This window comes from Equus quagga, chromosome 9 (assembly GCF_021613505.1).
Source record: "Equus quagga isolate Etosha38 chromosome 9, UCLA_HA_Equagga_1.0, whole genome shotgun sequence".
Classification (NCBI taxonomy): domain Eukaryota; kingdom Metazoa; phylum Chordata; class Mammalia; order Perissodactyla; family Equidae; genus Equus; species Equus quagga.
Window position 1 is genome coordinate 96,153,145 of NC_060275.1, and position 23,877 is coordinate 96,177,021.

General features: G+C 38.5%; 1 protein-coding gene across 7 annotated transcripts in view; it reads left to right on the plus strand.

The window, feature by feature from the left end:
* DROSHA (drosha ribonuclease III) overlaps nt 1–23,877 on the plus strand; it is a 118,755-nt gene that overhangs the window by 61,060 nt on the left and 33,818 nt on the right. For all 7 annotated transcript variants that reach the window (XM_046671940.1, XM_046671939.1, XM_046671941.1 and 4 more), the window contains 5 exons: nt 9,460–9,567; nt 10,082–10,220; nt 10,576–10,636; nt 21,132–21,191; nt 22,748–22,847. In XM_046671940.1, coding sequence (XP_046527896.1) covers nt 9,460–9,567; nt 10,082–10,220; nt 10,576–10,636; nt 21,132–21,191; nt 22,748–22,847 — 468 coding nt within the window. The remainder of the gene's footprint in view (nt 1–9,459; nt 9,568–10,081; nt 10,221–10,575; nt 10,637–21,131; nt 21,192–22,747; nt 22,848–23,877) is intronic.

Consider the following 23,877-nt stretch of genomic DNA (forward strand, 5'->3'; position numbering starts at 1 on the left):
TGGTTAACTTTGAAGTATTTTTTTAAACCAAAACCCTGTGGAGCCCTAATTTGTAAAACGATAAAAAGTAACTGATGATGGGTAGGTGGTGGGTTTGGAGGGAGTATCCCATTGTACTTGATTTCTCTCCCACCCCTTCTAGCAGTCTCTAAGGCAGTTTTATTCCACTACACACATTTTTTTCTTAAAATGTTGAGCCTTTATTCCTCTTTCTTTTGGTAAAACAAATAGTGGTGCAGGATGATCTATTCCACTGCACTTTTGCGTTCTTCATCTGTGTCACACATGTCTTCGACTGGCTCCTCAGCTAGATTAGAAGCAGCTTGAGGACTAGGTTATCTTCTCTCTTTATGTATTATATTTTATAATCTGTTTTGAGGTTGGTAGACAGGAGCACTCAATCAGTTCCTTTGATTAACTGGTCGGAGAAAGTGGATCCTGACTGACACTCCTGCGAAAGAGAATATCCAATAATAGTTCCTCCCTCTGTCGGACTCCCACTCTTCTAAAGACAACTGCCATCTGTCTAGATGCCATGCTTCCATTCTCCAGTCCTCCCAATGGAAGTCTCTCTAAGATTTCAGTAAAATTAGCCTCACGTGTACATGACTTGATAAAGAATGTAAATTGCTGCCTATGAGTTCATATACTTAATACAGGGATTGCTTTATGGTTTATGAAAAAAATGTCAACATATAAAAGAATGAAGTTTTGAGCCAGCCACCTACCTGAGAAGTTGATAGAAGCTGAAGGATAAAGAAATGAGGACAACAGCAATGGCAGGGGCAGGGGGTGGACTATCAAAAACAGAACCAACCATAAAGCCCGTTTGCTTTGGTGAAATAATATTTCCGTACATGCCAAAATCAAATCATCCTGGAGACATTCTGTAGCTTTCAGCCTTAGGTGAACAGATGAAGTATCTGTTTATGTATCTTGACATATTAAATATTACTTCACTATCAATGAATATTCTTGGGGTTGTGAAAGTAAATTATTACCTGCACTGAGCTTAAAACATCGACATACAGAAATGCCACCTGGAGAGAATTTGGAGCTGTTACTGATCAACTCATTTGTTTCACAGGAGCGACCTAGTTCAAATTTTAACTGCAAAAACCTAAAAATGACGTAAGGGAGAGTGACAAGGGTAAATTAACTTAATTGGCTTTTGGCTCAAAATGAGTATTTTTGAATGAATATTATTAGATTTATTTATGCTCTTTGTTCCAGAATGGTTTTAAGATGGTAATTCTTTTTATAAATATAGGAGTAATTAAACAGCGTGACTATGCAAGCCATAGACTCCACGGTGAAAATTTTTAAATCCGTTACTCCTGTCAGTGCCAGTCACTTGCCTGCAATGCTGCTTCTCTCTTAGCTTTCTCTTGGGCTGCCTTATTGCATATCCAAGGTCAGAAAGTCTTCCTTTCTACTGCTACGTCTTAACAGAAAACCTTTGATAGATATGTAACTTCTAGGTACGTTTTAGCTAAGAGTTATGCACAGGTGATATTTTATCCCTTCTTAGAACTTTTTTTTCACATTCTGTGTAATTTATATATAATATATATTATATATAGTCTATATATAATGACGTTATAGCTAATTATATATAATGTAATGTATATGTCTAATTAGATATAATAATAGACGTCTCCTTTTATTATTTACTTATTCTTTTTTTTGAATTAAAGTTATTAATCAACTTACCTTTATTTTTTAACATTATGTAAGTTTAAGGTGTACATCTTCTTGGAATTTTGATGTTTTAAAATTCTCAGACATTTTACATGCGTCCAACAAAGGTCCTGAGCAGCTCTTGCCCTTAAATAACTGAAGGTAGCCATACATTTTGATTGAATTTTTTTACCTTGAAATTCCTTAGGTAAACAGTAGGAAGCAATAACACTGTTCTCTCTAGTTTTTTTACAAAGAAATCAGATAAAATTTCCTACCATGTGGTGTTAGGGGCTGTACTTCTGTGAATAAATTTTGGAGGCTGTTTTTCATCTTATCTCTAGGATAGGGTAGTCTTTTTGTAAAGACTTAGAAAACATATAATCTAGTGCATAGTTGACTACCCACAGGTCATGCATGTTAAATTTTTCTGTTGTTTGCTTTGCCTTTACTTTGTCCTTGATGATTTTGGTTGCAAAGATTTTAATGGTGTTTAATAAAATGTGTAGCTTTTTCAGAGAGGTACGGTGGTTTTTTCGTTCATTTTTTACAAGTAATGTTGACTTGCAACTAAATTTAATTTCTTATCCTAGAATAAATGTTTTCTTTTTGTGTGTGTTCCTCAAATAAGATGGCAGGTGGCATGTAATAACGCAGTTTAAAACATTCAAAATAAATGCATTTAGTATTTTTGGTAGAATGTGATTGAGAAATAGCAGTTAAAGGAATTATACGCTGAATACTTTGAATAACCCGGAAGCCTATAACAGATAGGCTCATACTTAATTTTAAGGGAGAAAAAAGGATGAACACTTTTCTAAAATCCTTCGAGTTTTTTCTATTTAATAGTTCACTTATATAGAACCTACTGTTTATTAGTAATAATTGCTAGTAGGTTGCTGGCAGAAGCCTTGTGATGCTATCTAGCTGCTGCCAGAGACAAAACTGTTGTGATGAATCTAAGGTGGAGTAACCAAAGTACCGGCCTCTCACTCTAGAAGTATAACTTCCCAACCAGAGAAGTTACCAAGGGTAGTTAGGAGGTTAGAAAATTCTACCTGATGCCCCAGCCGATATTAGGAGGAATAAAAACCTAGGGGTGGTCCTGTGACTTATAATTACATGTGAACTGAATGCAAACTTGGAACCATGTTTAGAGAGAAACTGTTGAAAGAGTTTCTGTGTTGCTGTTCATTAGAGTGACTTCTGGGTAATCTGGAAAGAAAAGTGGGAATCAAAACCTGAAACTGAGGCTAGAAAATTCAGTATTAGGACTCAGAAGTGGAAGAAAGGCATCATGTTGCTACAGGATCTGTACTTTAAGAGTGGGCTTCGCACACTGAAGTTGAATTGTTATCTCATAAAAGTCGGTACCTGTACCTTGTGCTATACTAAAGAGGTGGCCCATGGAAATCAATAAACTGAATCATGAAATTGGAGAGTGGATAAATATGACACATAGAGACGTCAAAAAAGGGGCAATGAATCGGCACCGTTACAGTTATATAACCAGTATGAGGCTCATGCCAAACTGGGGACACTAGGACTCCTTGAGAAAAATAAGGAGGCCTGGGTACCTGAAGAACTACTGTTGACATTGAGAAGAAAAGCTGAGTTGTGGTGGTTAGTATTTATATTGAGTAGACAGAGAGCTGTATTTGGACTAGTTGGTAGCTGTGCCGGTCTTCCTACAGTGACTATCTGGAATGGGATGGAAGGCTCCCATGCATTGTCAAACTAACTGATATTCTTACTCAATGCTTTATCAAGAGATGACCGAACAGTGGAAAGAAACATCTCTGGGGATTGAGGGGTTTTGGACGATGCAGTGAAGGAAATACTTTATAAGTTATAATTTGGGGAAAAAAGGAGAAACCTCTGAGGTGCTTATGGCTTTACAGTTATTGTTAACAAATTTTAGGACCATGTGAGATACTTCATTAAAATTTTTTTTTTTGCTCGTGATGTAGTTAGTATTGTCTGTAAAGGAAGGAAAGAAGATTTTGCTTAAAGGCTAACTGGCCTGTAAGAGAACTATTAGTATTATATTTTTATTATGAAAAATTTCAAACATATACGATATTAGAGTGCAAAATGTGATGAACTCTTTGTGTCCATCATGCAGCTTTAACAGTTACCAATAGCATTTCTGTAATATCAACTACGAGTTAATGTTCACATTTTCTCGATTGCCTATTAAATTTATTTCAGTCTGTTTGAATTGGGGTCCAAACAAGATCCACAGTTTGTGAGTAGTTAATGTTTTTAAGTCTCTTTAATCTATAGGTTCACATTCCATGTTTTCCTTGCAAATTTTTGTTGTTGAAGAAATTGGATCATGTGTTCTGTAGAGTTTCTAAGGTTTAGTCTAGGTTTTGCTGATTGCAACTTTATGGTGTCATTTAATATGTGCTTCTGTCTCTTGTATTTCCTGTAAGTTGGTAGTTAGATCTAAAACTGCTGTCCAGTACAGTACCATTGGCCACATATGGCTATTTAAATTTAAATTAATTAAAATTAAATGAAATTAAAAATTCAGTTCTTGGTTATCCTAGGCCTCTTTCAAACACTAATAGACACATCTGGCTAGTGCTTATTGTAACAGCACAGATGTAGAATATTTCCATCATCATAGAAAGTTATGTTGGACAGCAGTGATCAGATTTAAGTTAATTTTTTTTTGCACAACTTTTCATAGGTGGTAGTGTGGTCTCTCTTTTTTGTGTTGGTTTGTTAGTCATTGATGGATCATGACCTACACCCAGTAATTCATTAGGAGCCAACAAAGTGATATGCTGATTCTGTCTTTCCTTCTGCATTTATTATTAGAATACTTCCAAAAAGAATCTTCCCCTCATTGACTATTTGATTACTCTGAAGTATGGACCCCACAGAGGACAAAACCAAAAAAATTGCTCATTTGATTTATTCCATAATATACAAACGGTAGTCCCAGAAAAACAGTATTAATGGCACCACCAACAATGTGATTATGGAAAGTAGTTGTATATCTGGGGATATTCTCTTTTGTCTGTGATTATCTACAGGATTATTCCACCAGGCGTGCATGCTCAGATTACTGTGTTTCAAGGTCACTTGTGCTTTTACCATAAATTGGATACACAAATTCATTTATTTCATTTGAATTTTGATTTTAAGTGTTCCTTTTCAAAATTAAATATTATTTTATAATTATGTAAAATATTTACCATGATTCCAAACTCGGGTTTATAAAAGCAAGTATATTTTAAAAAATCTAACTTCTGTCTGTTCCTTCTACCCTTTTCTTGCCATCCTGCCCTGCTCAAAGGCAACTGTCTTTTAGAAACGATTTAATTTTTTTCCATTTTAATATAAGCAAATATACACACACACTGGTATGTCTGGTCCCCCCTCTGTCAAACTGTTTTATGTTATTTGGTCACTATGAGGTCCATTTTATTGCCTTTTTTCCCCCTACATTTCTTTTTGTATTGAGGAAGGTTTATATTTTTATTCTAATGGTTACCGTTATACTAACACCTTTATAGTGTAGTTAAGCTTTCCCTCCCTTCCTCATTCTGTGTGTGTATCCCCTTTTTTTTTATTGAAAATAATTACTGTCTGCTTCTCATGCTCCTTTCTCCCACCCAGCATCTAATTTGAACTGATCCTTTTACTGCACGGTCATACCTCTGAGGCACAAGGCAGCCTCGTCTACTCTGTGTCCTCCTCATTCTCTTCTCAGTTCCTCACAACTGTACTACCTGTTGGAGTATCTAACTGTTCCCTATAGTATTGAGTCACTGAGAATTATCTACAGGTAAAAATATATTTAAAGGTAATCACTACTCCATCTGTCCATGTCTGCCCCTTTTTTTTTGGTTGTCTGAAGCTCATTTTCTAGCAGATTCCTCAAGAATGGGTCACTGAAACAATGGTCCTTGAGTTTCAGCATGTTCCTAACAGTTTGTCTTTAAATATAAAGTCTGCTTAAGCTGGATATGAAATCTGTGGGTCACATATTCTTCTTTCTTTAGTGTCTTAAATATGTTCACATTGTTTTCTGGTATAAAGCATTGCTGTCAAAAGTGTGATAATATGAGTTTTATAAATGACTTGATCCTTTTGTTTCTGTGCCTAAAGGATTGTTTTTTCTTTAAAAACTAACATGGTTTTACTAGAACATGTCTCAGCTCTTTTTTTGTTAATTTTTTCAGATATACTCTGTACTCTTTCAGTATGCTGTCAAGTTGTCTTTTATCTCAGGAAAGTTTTCTTGAATTACGTGATTCATTATTCTGTTCTACTGTTTTGATCTTTTTCTTTAAGGACTCCTATTATATGCATCTTGTATCTTTGCTTATCTTCTGTATCTATCTCTCGAATCCTTCATTTCTTTTTGATTTTTAATTTTTCTAAAGGATTTTCTCTTTCCCATCTTTTATACCTCAAAGGCATTATTCATTGATTAATTTGCTGTTGCATTCCTTCTGTTTAGTCTATTTTCTTTTCTTTTCTTTCTTTCTTTGTTTTGCTGAGGAAGATTCACCCTGAGCTAATGTCTGTTGCCAGTGTTCCTCTTTTTTTCTTTTTTTGCTTGAAGAAGATTAGCCCTGAGGTAACATCTGTGGCTGTCATCTTCTATTTTGTATGTGGGTTGCTGCCACAGCATGGCTGACAAGTGGTGTAGGTCTATGCCCGGGATCTGAACCTGCAAACCAGGGCTGCTGAAGTGGAGCATACTGAACTTAACCACTACACCATGGTCCTGACCCTTAGTCTATATTCTTGAAGTATTTCCTTTAATGTCTTTTTCCTGAATCTTGTCACTTCTTTCCAAACCTTCCTTTCCTCCAGTTATCTCATTTCTGAATAAATGCAGTATTTGTTTATAGTTTTCTTTTTGTAGCTCCTGTTGTTTTCTTCATTTTGTTTAGCTTATTTTGAAGTATTAGGTTACAGCTTTTCTTCTGTTTTGTTGGCATGTTTTTCTGGCATTTTTTTTTTTTTAATTTTCAGAAGGATCTTATTCTATTCCTTTTCTGTATTTTCTTATAAAATTTTTGGGTGGGATTTGATCATGATTCTTTTCTGTTGCTCTTTCAATTAAATACTGTTAAGTAAATTCAGTTGAATAAGTGAAATATTTTCCTGTACTTTTCAGAAGGCGGTATAAGCCAGAATAGCTTTTCACAGGTCTAGAGCCCCCCGTCTGTTGTTTTTGCAAAGTGATTAAAAAAAAATGGCTTCATAATACCTGAGACCTGTCCCCTCTGCTTCCCTCCTCTATTTTTATCTGGGCTTTCTCTTTCTTTTGTGCTTTATCTTCCTTTTCTGCTAAACGTGGCTTTTACTCCCAGTGCTTTCTTCACATTATGGAGCTTTACTCTGGAAGGGAGCTTCAGCTTTTAATTTTGAGCCTTTATTGAGCCCTGGCTTCTCTAGCACTGTTAGACTGTCCTCTTGTACTCAGCCAACGGACTGGATTCTGCAGAGCCCTCTCCAGTTTTGGTCACATTTCCAGTGAATGCATGTTAATTTGGGGGTTCTTTGTTCTCAGGGCCATGAGAAGCCCTGCTGCTCCACCTGTCTTTTCTCTCTTACAGATGTTGAGACCACATGGGTCTTTGTCCTCTTATTTAGACGTTTATGGGGATACCGTGTCATCTAGTTTTTGTGTATATACTGTTCATAGGTCTATTTTGCTGTTCTAATTGCTCTATATTTATGGGAGAATTTGAATAGACTTAAAAACTACGTACTTCTCTTTCCTCACAATCTTCCAGAGGAGCTTTTTTTCTAATGAAAGCAGTTGCCAGGCATGAATTAGGGGGGAAAAAGATGCTCGGTGATTGTGTGTATTTCAACATTGCAATGACTGATAATTTTAAAGACTGAGCTAGAGATTCTAGCAGTCTCGTAGATAACATTGAGACTTGGTTGTCTGGGATACAAGATGTGGATGTGGGTCATATATGCCTTTCCATGGTATTGATAAGAATCAAACTTATTTGGAAAGAGAGACTGGCTCTATTTGGAGCAAGTTAGAGGAAGTGGTGAAGGGACTCAGAGCTGTTTCACGTGAGTCAAGGTGAAAGGAAGTATGACTGAGTTAGCCAACAGGAGATGCGGGGACTTGGCCATTCAATGTGTTTTGTCTCCGGGGATAGAACTAGGTTCAAGGGGTAAACCTCCAATGAGACAGATTTGGGCTTAATGTTAATAATAATTTTCTAATAATCAGAGTACTCTAAAGAGAATGTTATTTTCTTGACAGGTAATGAATGATTCATCTCTCATTGGAGATATTAAAAAATCAACAATTCACCAGTCTGAGTTCATACTTATGAAATATAGTTGCACTATATAGTCTTCATAACACATCCATAGTGAGCTTTATCATCAATTTCTTTGAGCTCCCTGTTACCTGCAATTTAAATGTCTGGAAAACTGTTATACTTCGGCCGCACACTCTGTTTTCATATTATTGTGTGTTTTAATACAGTACTTATAAAAACAAAGTGGAAAAAATGCCAGTAATTCAAATCATAATGGCATATCTCTCAGAAGCCCTTGAAAACAAAAAGAACGTCTTCGTCTTTTTTCTCTTCCACAACTATTGTAAGCCTTGCCCATGGAGGTGCTCAATATGTATTTATTGAATTGAACTGGAAAGAAAGACTTTCTGTTGATTAGAGAGCCTATTTAGGAGAACTAATCTTTCTTTATAAGTTAATACAGGAAACTGATTTCTGTAGTTTCAAGCAAATCCATTTTCCCATATTAAACAATGCTAGCTTAAAATACTTCAAAGACTAAAATGATGTAAAGCATACGTCAGTCATTCTGTGGGCTGTGCCCATCCTCCGTGTTCTGATGAATAAGAATGACTCCTTCATTCTCTTGAGTTATTGAAAAAAGAAAGTTATTGAAAAAAGAAAAAGATATGCCTTTCATGAAATCATCTCCCAATAAGGAATCTATAGCCAAATGGAAAGTGATTGAAACAAAAATAAAAGTTCCATGTCCTCAGGTGACTTAACTGTATGGGTGGTTTTATCAAAGTTGTCCTCAGAGTGTTAGATCATTAAGTGTTAAACTTGGAATGGCCTTTTGAGGTCATCTGGCTGAGGAGTTCTTACCCAGGGGATAGTGATGGGCTTTAGGGGTTGGTGAACCTACCTATTAAAGTTGCATACAATTTTTGCATGTTTGTCCACATAGGCATTTTTCTGAGGAAAGAGTCATTTTCCTTAGATTCTCAGAAGTGTCTTGACCCTGACAAAATTTCAGAATTTATGAGTCGTAGTCCATTCTGGTAGAATTAAAGATAGACAAGGGGGCACAGAAATTCTTATGACTTCCTTGAGGATACCCTGCTGAATACTGATAAACCAGGGCTGTTCCTACTTGAATGAAGGCTACTAGGCCTTGTTATTTGCTCATGTAATCCTTTTAATTGTCCTTGAAAGTAACTACACTGATTATCCCCATTTTTACAGGTGAGGAAACTGAGACAGAGAGGTTAAATAACTCACCCAAAGTGCCACAATGGATGAGTGGCAGAGCAGGATTTGGGCCCAGGCATTCTGGTTCCAGAAACTATACGCTTAACAACTATAGTCCACTAGCTCTTGTAGAAGATTTGCCAGGATGCCATGCAGCCAGTTAACTATTTCAAGAGTTTGCGAGATGGAATTTGGGATGTGAAAATGGTTTTTGTTTGTTGTAGAATAAATTTAGTGTTTTTATAAGTTTTTATAAAGTTAAATATATTGAAATGTTTTTTTCCCCCAGCATGCAATGATGCTGCCTGTTTTGACCCATCATATCCGCTACCACCAATGCCTAATGCATCTGGACAAGTTGATAGGATACACTTTCCAAGATCGTTGTCTGTTACAGGTAAGAATTACTCTCCTGTACACTCACGTAATAACAAGATAGGAGTATTTCATCTTGCAGGTTACAAATGGAGCACTGAGCTCTTAGTTCTGGGAGATGATGAGGACAGTTAGAAATACAGCTCTCTCCAGTACTCTACTCTGATTGCCACTTTCAAACCCTTTTTCTCACCTTTTTTTTTTTTTTTGAGGCTTTCCCTAAAGAAATAGACTAAAGCTAAAATTTGCCTGTCAAACCAGAGCCCCTTCTTTCAGCTTTTCCTTCTTTATGGGTCTTCTTTCCAGGTGCTGAGTGTTCTAATTCTCCTCTGAAAGACGTGGCCTTTTAGGTTTGTTTTCAGAAGGGGGCTTGCACCAGAGCTCTGGAAATTTGACGCTGGAGGAGATAAGATGGAAAGATCAGGGCTTAAAATTCAACTGGATAGACAGATCTCTTTCCTGTTTCATTTGGGATGATATAAAGATGGAACATTTTTTGCTGTTTTAAGACAGAACTTATTTCATTGAAATTTTAGCTGGCCATGACTCACCCGAGTCATCACTTAAATTTTGGAATGAATCCTGATCATGCCAGGAATTCTTTGTCTAACTGTGGAATTCGGCAGCCCAAATACGGAGATAGAAAAGTTCATCACATGCACATGCGGAAAAAAGGTATGTTTGGGTTCTTCTTTCATGATTTGGTCTGTGTACCCCATTGTACATTAAATCCCCACCAGGATTGGTTCTCTGGTGACTGTTTCATCCTCTCATTCTTTAGTGCTTCCTGACCCATATGCAGTAACATTCACTTTGAGCAAAGCATTATAATAAGGATGGATGAAATTTTTAGAAAAATTTCTTTCTCCTGTGAAGTGTTTTAAGTGACTAATTGATCAAACTTGTAGATATGCAGATGTTAAACCTTTTAAAGTCAAATTGGGATGAGATAGATAATTTTCTTTCTATATGTCATATCGTGGTCCTGGAATGCTTCTAACAGTATTTACTTGTGTATTTTTTTAAATAGGAATTAACACCTTAATAAATATTATGTCACGTCTTGGCCAAGATGACCCAACTCCCTCAAGGTAAAGTAGATTTTTTAAATAATAGCTTTTATTCACATACCTTACAAGTCTCCTATTTAAAGTATACAATTCAGTGATTTTTAGTATGTTCACAGTACTGTGCAACCATGATCACTATCTAATTCTATGATTTTTTCATCACCCCTAAAAGAAACTCTGTACCTATTAATAGTTACTTCCTGTTTCCCTTAACCTTCTCAGCCCTAGGTAACTACCAATCTACTTTCAGTCTTTATGGATTTACCTATTCTGAACATTTTGTATAAATAGTATCATACGATAATTGATCCTTTGTGACTGGCTTCTTTTACTTAGCATAATGTTTTCCAGATTTATCTCATGTTAAAGTATGTATCAGTACTTCCTTTCTTTTTATTGCCAAATGATATTCCATGGTATGAGTATACCACATTTTATTTATCCTTTCATCAGTTGATGGGCATTTGGGTTGTTTCCACTTTTCAGCTATTATGAATGATGTTGCTATGAATATTTGTGTACAGGGTTTTGGACATGTGTTTTGATTTTTCTTGGTTATATAACCAGAGGTGCATTCGTTGGGTCATATGGTAACTCTGTTTAACCTTTTAAGAAACTGTCAGACCGTTTTCCAAAATGGCTGCACCATTTTATATTTCCAGCAACAATATATCAGGGTTCTGATTTCTTCTTATCTTTCCCAACACTGGTTACTACCTATCTTTTGAGTCTAGCCATCCTAGTGTGTATGAATTGTTATCTCATTGTGGTTTTGTTTGAATTTCCCTGATGGCTAGTAAAGTTGAGCATCTTTTCATGTGCTTATTGGTCATTTCTGTGTCTTCTCTGGAGAAATATCTGTTCAGATCCTTTTCCCATCTTCAATTGGGTTATTTTTTATTATTGAGTTATAATAATTTTTTATGTATTCCAGATGCAAGTCCATTGTCATATGTATGATTGGCAAAAAATTTTTTCTCATTCTGTGGATCAATTTTTCACTCTCTTGATGATGTCCTTTAAAGCACAAAAGTTTTGATGAAGTCCAGTTTACCTATTATTTGTTTTGTTGCTTGTGTTTTTGGTGTCATGTCTGAGAAACCATTGCCTAAAGTCACAAATATTAACATCTATGTTTCTTCTAAGAGCTTTATAGTTTTTCCTTTTGTGTTTTGACCTTTGGTCTATTTTGAGTTAATTATTGTATATGATGTGATGTAGGGTCCAACTGTTGCTTGTGGATATCCATTTATCCCAGCACCATTTGTTGAAAAGGCTAATCTTTCTGCACTAAATCGTCTTGGTACGTTTGTTGAAATTCATTTGACAGTATATCTGAAGCTTTATTTTTGGACTCTCAGTTGTGTTGCATTGATCTCTATGTCTGTCTATAGGCTGGTACCACACTGTCTTGATTACTGTTGCTTTGTAGTAAGCTTTGAAATCGAGAAATGTAAGATCTCCTTTCTTCTTTTTCAAGATTGTTTTGGTTATTCTGGATCCATTGTATTTCCACATGAATTTTTGGATTAGCTTATCATTTTTTGCAAGCTGAGATTTTGATAGGGATTGTGTTGAATCTGTAGATCCATTTTGAACAAGTCTTCTGATCCTTGAAAATTGGGTATCTTTACATTTATTTGTCATCCTTAATTTCTTTCAAAATGTTTTACAGTTTTTGGAGTATACATTTTGTATGTCTTTTGCTAAATTTATTCCTAAATATTTTATTCTGTTTGATGCTATTATAAATGGAATTGTTTTCTTAAGTTCATTTTCAGATTGTTCGTTGCAAGTGAATAGAAAAACAATTGAGTTTTGTATACTGATCTTGTATCCTGCAACCTTGATGGTTAGCTCTAATAGTTTTTTAGTGAATTCCTTGGGATTTTTTGTACATATGATCATATCGTCTTCAAATAAAGGTGGTTTTACGTTTCCCTTTCCAGTCTGGATGCCTTTTGTTTCATTTCCTTAACCTACTTGCCCTGACTAGAGCCTCTAGTACAATACTTAATAGAAATGGTGAGAGTGGATTCTTGCCTTTTTCCCTAATTTTAAGGGGAAAGCATTCAGTCTTTTACTATTGAATGTGGTGTTAGCTGTGGGTTTTTCTTAGGTATCTTTTTTCAAGTTGAGGAAGTTCCTTTCTATTCCTAGTTTACTGAATGTTTTTATCCTGAAAGTGTGTTGAATTTTGTCAAATGCTTTTTCTGCATCTGTTGAGATGATCATCTGTTTTTTTCCTTTTCTTTTTTTTTTTGAGGAAGATTAGCCCTGAGCTAACTACTGCCAATCCTCCTCTTTTTGCTGAGGAAGACTGGCCCTGAGCTAACATCCATGCCCATCTTCCTCTGCTTTATACATGGGACGCCTACCACAGCATGGCTTGCCAAGTGGTGCCATGTCTGCACCCGAGATCCGAACCGGCAAACCCCAGGCTGTGAAGAAGTGGAACGTGTGCACTTAACTGCTGCACCACTGGGCCAGCCCATGTTTTTTTCATTTATTCTGTTCACATCACATGGTATATTACATTAATTGATTTTTGGGTATTAAACTAACCTTGCTTTCCTGGGATACATCCAACTTGATCATGGTATATAGTCCTGTTTATATGCTGTGATTTCAGTTTGCCAGTGTTGAAGATTTTTGTGTCCACATTCATAAGAGATATTGTTCTGTAGTTTTCCTTTTCTGTGATGCTTTTGTCTGGTTTTATTATTAGAATAGTACTGGCCTTATGAATGGGTTAGAAAGTCTTATATGTTAGCTTTCCTTATTTTATTTCTTTATTTTAAAAGATTATTCCTTCATATATTAATATTCTCACTTTTGTGTGGCCTTGAGCCCCTAAAGATTCTGGGAAGGAAGTGGGCTGGGTCTCTGTAAACTGATTAATACCCTGGAAAATTGAATGGAAGCAAATGCCTAAATGGCTAAGGAGGCTCTGCTGTTGCTCTCAGGAGGATTATCTTTGGGTATGAAGTACAGTGGGTTGTATTTGGAAAGTCAGTAGAGGAGATTGCTTGAGGGCAGCTTTCTTTTTAAAATGGGTAGTTGAAAAGTTGAATAACCAGGCTCGTCTGTCTTGGGATCTAGACATCGATGGATTCAAGGTGGGTAGAGCAGAGTTAGAAGTGACAGAGAGTTAAGACAATTGCTGCCCCTGATAACTGGCCTCCACAATCAAGAGAGGGAGCAGCCATAGCTGGCACAGCTTCCTTTTCTACCTTTTTCTTCCTAGATCACTTTTCTTTTTAAATTGGCTTGCCTCGATTTGCTCTCTTTTGAGGTTATCATAAACTAAACTGTCTTTTCTTTTCAATCAAAAGGTAAAAAGAAAGTCAGCACTAAACTTTAAAATTCTAGTTTGAAGATGATCATACAGCTCACTATGGTATTCTGCGAGAGTCTAAGATCAGAAAAGAACTGTTTAATTAAAAGAGCCCTAATCACACCCTCAGGGATAGTGTGGCCATGGTTTCATTTTACCCTGCTGTACTGTAGAATCTCCAGATGACCAGTCTGTATTTTAACAAGTGGAACCCTGAGTCTCCCGCAGCGCCTTCAGCAAGGCTGCACACACCACAAACACTTAGTTCTCAATGATGAAAGCATGGGTTTAAATTATCTTTGTCTTATTTACCCTAATCACAGTTGTTGGTATGTAAATTATGTCTTTTGATAGCATTATTCAAGGCTCATGATTTATGTTTTCTTTTGCTCTGTTACAAAGAGAGGGCTTTCTTACTGTGGCAAAAGGAATGATATTTGAGAAAGTGTGTTCTTTCTGAATTTACCGTTTTGAAAATGATACCGTTAGCAGAGAATAAACAGATAATCTCTGTTGTCCTTTGACTTCTGGCCCTTGCTGCTTGTGTTGAGAGCCTCTTGCTGTGGATCTGATCTTGTTGCTGGTGGACAGTTGACCCCAAGTTTCTGTTTAGGGGGAGCCTCCTAGCCTCGGCAGCTGGGGCTGCTGCTGCTTGATTGCTTGACATCTAGCAATGCCCAGCTACGCCCAGCCCCGGGAGCTGTGTTTAGGAAGCTTCATACAAATTTAATTCAACAGACATTTATCCAGTGCCTTTTGAGGTTGAGGCAGTTTGTAGGTATTTTAGAGGATCCAAGGGCAAGTAAGAGACAGAAAGTCCCCACTTAGCAGGAGGCGTAGCTACCTGGAGTGGGTAGGAGTGCCATAAACATAAATAATGTAAGGGAGACTGTGCTCTGGGCTTCATGACGGTCAAAAACAAAACGTGCACACAAGACTGCCGTGGGGCTGAGGCGAGCTCTGGTGGTTGTTTAGGGGTTATAGGTCAGTGCTCTTGCTCTTGAATAGTGGAGTTCACTTGAAACCATTTGCCCTGTTTCTTTCTTCATTTGCTACTATAAAATGGGACGCAGTAGTCCCTTCTCTTTGGAATTTTTGTATCTTTGAAGCAAACACTATCAAATTGCAGATGTCAATGGTTATCTCTCCTCCCAAGCAAGCTTGCTCAGAATTTTAGACTTGAGAAGGGAGAGAGAGAGCAAGCCAGCTAGTAGATTTTTTAGTAGGTTTCTGGCACTGATGGAAGTGGGACAGTGGAGGAGCAAGGCAAGCAGGGGAGAGGGCCGAGGGGAGGAGCTCTTGATTGAATTCTTCTCCTAGTCCCCCTGAAAACCAGTCCTCCTGCCCCGGTGCATCCTGGAGTACACTTAGGGACCACATTCTGCCAGGTCCCTCCAGACTGCCTCTACAGTCAGCCTTCTTGCTGTTTCTGGAGCCTCGATTCTAGTTCTTAGTCGTAACCTGCTGGAAAGCTTTTTGTGGCATCTTGTCACCTACTGCATAAGTCTGAACCTCCCCTCCTGGCAATCCAGCACCCCTGACTGTCCCCAGGCCACTTTTCCAGGCATGTCTTTCTTTTCCCTGTGGCTGTCCACACACCAATAAGACTGAGGTCCTTACCGTACTGTCCTGCGTGCCCTCTCCACTCCTCAGATGCCAGCAGTCATTGTACCTGTAACCCTGTGACATCCTGCTGGCATTTGTTTTATGGCGCTTATTCTAGCCCTCTCATGTATTGTAATTGTATTATGGTCTGTTTTTTTTTTTACTGTAAGAATTTTGAATGTCTGTAGTCCTACTCTCTCTTTTTTAAAAAAATTCCTTTCCTTTTGCACCTAGTGCCTTTCGCAGAGCTGGGGCTCAGTAAATAAGTATTACAGGAAGGAATGCCATCCATGATCCTACTTTTATCCCAGGTTATTTACTTGTTGACTAAAAATTGGGAAACTGGGGCATTAAGAAGAGTCATAGTCAGAGTCATCAGCAGAGGTTTACATGGGTGGTTAATATCTTACTTACTCTGATTTGGGATCAGCTAGGATTTGCAAAAAGCCATGAAGAGAAGACTTAAAATTAATGAATAAAAACCTGTCTGCCTATCAAAAGTACAAAATAATTAACTTTTATGATGGCATCATCTCAAGCGATTATGCCACCCATAATTTTAAAAAGCGTCAGTGTTTAACCACATAAATCTCAGTTGTAGAGTTATATTTATATCATGTAAAAGTTGTATAGTTATATTTAACTCATGCAAATAGCAGCAAAATGTTATCACAGAGAGAGTCTCTGAAAGATTAGGTATTTGGTGGCATTCAAAGAATCCAGGTATTATCAGTAAGACCTTTGGGAAAGTGGGATCAGAAGACTGGCAATGGAAAAGTGAGAGAATCAAGCAACCTTGTTTTGTTTGTTTCTTGTTTTGTTTTTATAGGTTGAGTCATTGCTAGACATAATGTATAACAATGCATTGGACCAAGAGAGATACATATGGAGTATTTATTAATGTCTGTGTGTTTCAGGAAATGGTAGCTGCAAAGTATACTTTAAGTCAGTTTTACCTAAGCATTTAGCATTAAAAACACAGTCACAACATGCATTAAATGTATGTGAATTCCACTGAGTGGATTTACTGATTTAAATGCTTCAAGTTAAATCCCAGAGATGCTTAACTGGGATCCATGGGTCCAGTAGGACTCAGATCTAGTCGCTCTGTGGCCCCCTCCCCCCCCCGCCCCGCTCCAAGTATCTAGGCAGATGTAATGAATAGATGGGATTCCTGAACTGGTTGGAAGGTTTGCCTGACCTCCCAGGCACCTTTTATCTCTACTCTGCCCTTCACTGCTTGAGGCTTGGAATGCAAAGGTGAGAAAATGTCTGCACCTTCACTCTAGCAGTTACTCTTGGACTTGGCTCATTTCAAGTTGGTTTTCCGTGGAGTAAATGACACCTTACAGTAATTACTGTTTCAGGGAGACTGTTGTGTTTTATAAAGCACTTTGAATTCCTCAGACCAAATGTGCTGTATAAATGTTACAGTTAAGCTAGATTTCATAATGCCTCTGTTGATTCAGTTCTCAAAAACAAATGGAGTGTTTACTGCTCAGTAAACATCTCATCTTGGAGTTTGCTAGTATTTATAAAGGGAGTGATTAAAGAAAGTATAAACAATGGAAGAAGGAACAAAAGATTTGCTACTGCAGTCAACAAGGACTAGCAGCTCCGTCTATCCATTTTTCCAGATAAACCATTGGGTTAGGAATTGTCCAGTATAAGAATAAACTAAAGTGATATTTAATCCCCATTTTTGTTTGTGGCTTATTGCCAGAGTTTAGTTACAGTGTAGATATAGAAAAACATATGCTGGATATGGGCAAATTATTTAATGGACGGGAGCCTCACTATTGAATAAACCTGTTTAGAACTGTGACCTTGTATTTTAGCACACTGAATAATAGTCTAGCTTTGTGGTTATTAAAATCCTAGACATAGTTCTTGTCTCCTGAAAGTTTATGGAAGAAATTAAAGTAAAATTTACGCCAGTATGACTTCATTCAAAATAGTATATGACTCAGAGCAGCTATTATTCTTTCACTGGAAGGCTTAGTCTTCTTTAATAAAGCGTAAGACAATCCAGGTATGGTTTGTCCCCACCCCAGACCCCTGCCAGGCTTCTTGCTTTCCATTGAAGTAGATTTTCCTGTATAGTATTTTGAACTGTTGGGAAGAAAACAGAGTCTCTACCATAGAAAATGCATTTTTATTTTAGTGGCTTGTGGAAAAGAATAGGGTGATATTTCTTTCTTTCTTTTTAAAACCTGATCATTTCTTTCTTAGTTCCTGTCATCTCTCAAGACAGTAGCTTACCGGGGTTCATGAAATTTAATTAGCAAGAGGACTTAGGGGTTAACATTATCTTGCCTCTAAATTGTGCCTATTCCTTGATGCTTTCTCTAAGAGTGATGACAAACACTTTTGGAGTTCTGGCGTATTTGACAGAAAGCAAAATTGCAGTACTAAAAAAAAAGTTTTTAATATAATGTTTTATATTCCACCATGGAACTTTTTAGTCACTATTGGCCTGTGGAGTGGTAACAAAAAAATAAAATATCTTTTAGAATCTAGTGTATCTTTGGTAAGAATAAGAAAACTATGTTTTAGGGCCTAATGCTTGTTTTCTTTCTTTCTGTTCTTTTAGTGAGCTAGTAGGTTATGACTTCTTCAGCATAGCCATAAATTATTTTCTCATGCTTTTTAAAAAAATTTCCCATTATTTGCTATTAACTGCTTGCCAGAGTGCCTTTTCCACATAAATAAAGGCCATAAATTGAAATGAGAGTTCAGAATCACTTCTTTAATGCTCAAATAACTCCAGTTTTCTCATATTACATTTATTTTTTCTTTTAAAATTCCTAAATGTGGAGGAATGATAGTGTAGGAGAATAAACTTATTTATGAGATATGTGAAATGATATAAAATTGAATTCCAATTATCAAGCAGATGATTTGGTAGCCAAGAGTCATTTAGTTTACAAACAGTGTTTATTTTCTACATAGACTGAAACTATAGGGAGACTTTAAATAGGGAAACTAAACTGGCGCACACGAAATGGAGAGCAATGAAAGATAGTATATAATCTTGTCATAAATTGAGTGATAAGTGTTTAAGTCATGTGGGAATGGGGGTGTGGGTGGGGATGGTTAGCCAGCATCCCTGAGAGCTCTAGCAGTTGGGGCAGGCTTCCCAGCTGACCTTAGGAATGAGCAGGATTTGAGAGGCAGCCCTGATGGCCTAGCAGTTAAAGTTTGGCACACTCCACTTCAGTGGCCCAGGTGTGGTTCCTGGGCACGGAACCACATCACTCGTCTGTCAGTGGCCATGCTGTGGTGGTGGCTCACAGAAGAACTAAGACTCGGAGCTAGAATAAATAACTATGTACTGGGCTTTGGGGAGGCGGAAAAAAAAAGGGAGAGGAAGATTGGCAACAGATTTTAGCTCAGGGTGAGTCTTTCCCAGCAGAAAAAAAAAAGAATGAGCAGGATTTGAGAGAGGTAACATGAAAGGGAGAAAGAAGGTGTGTCAGGTACAGTGCAGGGGCTGGTCAGCCTAGAGTTCTAAATTGCTGCTGAAGGTAGATGAAAGGAGTGGGCATGGTGGGACTAGATAAAGAATGACCTTCAAAGCCACACAGGTTTAGACTTGATAGTCAGCTACAGAAGTTTTTGGAATGATGAGAGTCGGTGTCACAGACATTTAAGAAAGCCCCTGGAGTCAGAGAGGCGATCTCTAGCTCAGGCCCAGGCCTGTCCCTTGCGTTCTTTGCACAGATCCCAGGGGCTTGGTGTGCCCTCCTTTCCTCTTCACTGTTGTCACCATCCTTTCTGGTTTCTTCCCGTTATACATCCCCCATTCCCCATATTCTCTCTTTCTGCAGCTCGCCCTCAGACAAAGCATTAGTTTGAGACTACTCAAATCAGAATCCTGTTTGTCTCCACTGCTTCACAGTGATTGCCCATCACTGGCCTTAGCAATCTCCTCGTGATGAATCAGTACTCTCTTCTCATCTTGGATCTATTTCTTGCTTGAAACATGCTCCTCTTTGTCTGGAGGATAACGCTGGCCTCCTTTTCCTCCCACCTCCCTGACCAGTCCTTCTCCTTTGCTGGCTTCACTTCTTGTTGACCTCGACTGTGACCCTTCCCTGGGCTCAGGTCTGGGACCCCTGTTCTCTAGCTGCATTTTCTCCCTAAGTAGAGTCATCCAATTCCATTGTCTGAAATCCTGTCTAAACATTGACCACTCCTAAAGACTTATTACTGACTTTGTCCTTGCCCATGAACAATAGGTTAGTGTATCCAATGCTTTGTTGATCTCTCCATTTGGATGTTTTATGAACATTTCAAAGTTAACATGTCTAAAATGCAACTCCTGCGTCTCCCCAAACCTATTCCCTTTTGATGTTCCCCTCACAGCAGATGGCACAACTTTTCATCCAGCTACACGAGCCAAAATCTAGGCGTTGACCTTCATTCTTTTCTGTCGCATAGCTTCCAAATCCCAACTGTTATCAACAGCTCTTTTCTGCTGTGTCTCCACAACATATCCCAAATCTGACGGCTTCTTCCTTCCTCCACCATCACCTCCTCACCAGCCTAAGCCTCCCGCCTGTCTCATCGAGACGGCTGCGGTAGCCTCTGCAGTGCTTTTCTTTCCTGTATTCATTCTCTGCACAGCAGCCAGAGTGGCCTTTTAAAAACTTGAATCAGATCATGTCACATCTCTACTCATCCAAAGAGAGTGATCTACTTTAGCACTGAGAGAAGGTGCTGCACTGGACTTCTGAGAAGGAGGAGGAGGCTTTCCATGGGCTGCCTTCCTGGTTGTTTCAGCCTTGTACTCAGATGTGAGAACCCTGCCTGTGAGATGTACCTTCACCATATAATGAAGACCATAAGTGCTATATGTGCTGATGAGGGAAGTATTAATTTTGATGAGAAGATTCATAGAGGAGCTAACATTTGCTAGACCTTGAGGGATGAGTCAGTTTTCATTGTGGCTCAGTGCACAGGGGAGATGGTGGAAAGTTCTAGGGCAGCAGAGAGCTTGGTCTGAACAGAGGCACTGAGTGTTTTAGAGGATGTGCCCTCTTCACAAAGTACCAGGCCGTTTTGGAGCAGGAGCCTGGCTTAGAGGTGGGAGAGGATAGCTGTGGATAATGAGACTAAAAAGTCGCTTAGACCTACTTTGAAGGACTTTAGATGCTAGGTTAAGTTTAGAGTGTGGGCAATGGGAAGCTGCCCTTAGAACACTGGACCCAGACTGATTTTTTAGTGTTCAATTCTAATGCTCACTGGAATGCACTCTCCTTTCTCTCATCCACCTGATAGCAGTATGGAAAGATTCACAGTTGTTAGGGTGATATCTCCTCACTTTAAATCTGATTCCCAGGGGAACGGCGCCCTCAGGTTGGAAAGCCTGAACCACATATATGATGGAACGCCCCCTCCCTTTCCTGTTAGTCAGCCTCCCCTACCTCCGGCTAAGATGGCGGTCAGTGGTCTTGATCATGAGGGACAAGGTAGAGTGTTTTGATTACTGAAGGAGCTAACCCTCATGTGTCTGTTCTTTGAGAAGAGAGGGAGGGAATGTAAATGTGTGCTATTTTAATTTTCCCACAGGATTAATCACAACGAACGGTTGGAGTTTCTGGGTGATGCTGTTGTTGAATTTTTGACCAGGTAAGGAGGTTTTTCTACTGTTCTACAATAATTGCATTTTAAGGTAGCGTACTTAATACATTGCCTTCTTTCTAACTAGCCAAATAAGGCTTTGAAACACCCTGTATTTTGTCTCGTTTGTAAAGCTTAAAAGCTACATGTCTGTGGCTCTTGCCCTGATAACTTGCACTCACTGATGCTGTAATGAGCAAGATTACAAGATGAAAGGCTAGTGTCTCTGTCCTGTCAAGTTTATGTTCAAGTTGCTACAGCCACAAGAGATCCGCTTGTCTTGGTCCAGATGCTTCAGAGCTTATATTCAATTTGTAGAGAAAGGGATGATATTTTAAAATGTCATTTCATTTTCTAGGATTTGTCTTTGATCCCTTTCTCACTCTTTCTGATCTCAAGGGAAGTAAAACTTACAAGTAATTTTAATGCTGAGATTTTGGGTGTGTGTGTGTGTGCGTGTGTGTGTGTATTTGTATGTTGTCTTCCCAGAAGTGTTTTGGGGTCCTTAATTTGGAGGTAGGGGTAGGAAAGTGCATTTTGTTTTTCCGTGCTCACATAAGTTTGCTTTCGAGGGCGACAAGAGATACTTCTCTTGGAACTGTCTTGAGCTACTTTTATTCTCTTTAGGTTGTTTCTTCCCCTGAGAAGGACATAATGAGGCAAACAGGCTACTCTCTTAGCCTGTGCTCTTGGACGCAGTAGGACTAAATAGGCTTAGTGGATCTTAAAAACTGGTGCGAGGGTTAGGACAGATCAGTTGTTGTTGTGGTCCAAACTGGTTTTCCATGTGACGTTCTCCCCAATGCCTGCACTTTGCTGATCAGCCCCTTTAGGCTCGTCCTTACAGCACAGCCGGCCACATGTGCTACTCTCAGTTCTGCTCCTGTCTCTGTCTGTATGTGTGAAGAAGAGACCACCACCGCTGCCCTGCTCGGGACTTCCCAGGCTGCTCTTGGGGGCCACCCATAACCTGAGCAAAAGCATTTGTTTCCAGGCCCAGTTTCTGAGTGTCATAGAGATTTGCTCTTAGCAGCGTGTGACCAATTCTTCAGGTCTTTGCTGTCATCAGATTTCAGAGAAATCTTTTAACAGAAGTAAATGTGAAAATGTGAGTGAACGGTGCTGTTTGGGCCTTAGCACTTTGAGATATACCGTGCTTACTGTTGAACTTTCGAAGACTTTTTTTTAATTTTTTTTTAAATTTTTTCCTTTTTCTCCCCAAAGCCCCCCGGTACATAGTTGTGCATTCTTCGTTGTGGGTTCCTCTAGTTGTGGCATGTGGGACGCTGCCTCAGTGTGGTCTGACGAGCAGTGCCATGTCCGCGCCCAGGATTCAAACCGACGAAACACTGGGCCGCCTGCAGCGGAGCGCGCGAACTTAACCACTCGGCCACGGGGCCAGCCCCGAACTTTCGAAGACTTTTAATCACACCCTTTGGTTTAGTTCGTTTCAGATATTCATTGTACAGATATTGTGTGCCAGGCCTGTTTTTGTGACTCAGAGCCACAGACAGAATGTCGTGATGCATATTTATTCATGTGCTTATTTATTTATTTTTTTGCAGTGTCCATTTGTACTATTTGTTTCCTAGTCTGGAAGAAGGAGGATTAGCAACCTATCGGACTGCCATCGTTCAGAATCAGCACCTTGCCATGCTAGCAAAGGTACGTCAACCATTCAAGTCTGGCGTTCTCGTCTTCAGTCCATGCATAACTTTGCATTTGCATAAGTAACCCTTTAGGGTGTAGTAAAGGTTTAATATTTTAGAGACCGAAGGATTTTTTTTTGTTTAGGTTTTAAGGATTCAGCCTTATTAGTTCTGTTACCTTTGTGAGTTTCACCAGCAGCTAATGAACTCCACGGTGAGGTAACTTGATAATAGAAGAGGAAAAATTTGACAGATGTGCATGAACAGAGTTAAACATTTGGGGGAAAGGAACATAAGAACAGAGCAAAAGAAATGAAGTATTTTGTATTTTCCTTTGTGTAATATTTCTGTTACATTTGTTTTTAATTTATTTTAACAAGCAGAATTATATCTTTGAGTAGAATGCTCTAGGCTGTTTATATCCACAAGGGATACTTTACAGATCTTTGAGCATCCTCCCAAATCCCAAATCCCATTAATTAAGATTCAGGGTTTAGGCTGTCCAGCTAGCCACATTGACTTAGCTGAGTGACTAACAGAGCTGTTTCTTGACTTAGATTCATGGTAGGCATTTTACTTACATCATCTCATTTGATGTTGCTATCTGTGCAGTGCCGTCTTATAGTAAATCATAACAGATAGAACATGGGCACCTGCATTGGCCATGGATTCCAGTCCACACCCCTCCTCTTAAAAACAGGGGGCCGTGGACAAGTTGTTGTTTCCTGCTCCAAGCCTCTGCTTTCTCATCGGTAAAATGGAGATGGCATTAACACCTGCCACACAGGGTGGTTTTGTGAGAATTAAATGAGATTATCATTTGGGTTGTAATGGTTCACTTTATAAGGGGCTTGGTACAATGTCTGTTCATAGTAATCACACAAACATGTAAATAAATTAGAAGGAGTTAGTTGTTTTTGTTGCTGCTACCACTGTTCTAATTATAAATCATTACATTTTATAGACCTGTGGATTTATTCAATAGTAGGGGGAATTGTGGCTCTTAATTCCCAAATACCAATGATCCACTGGAAAAGCTTTTGTGA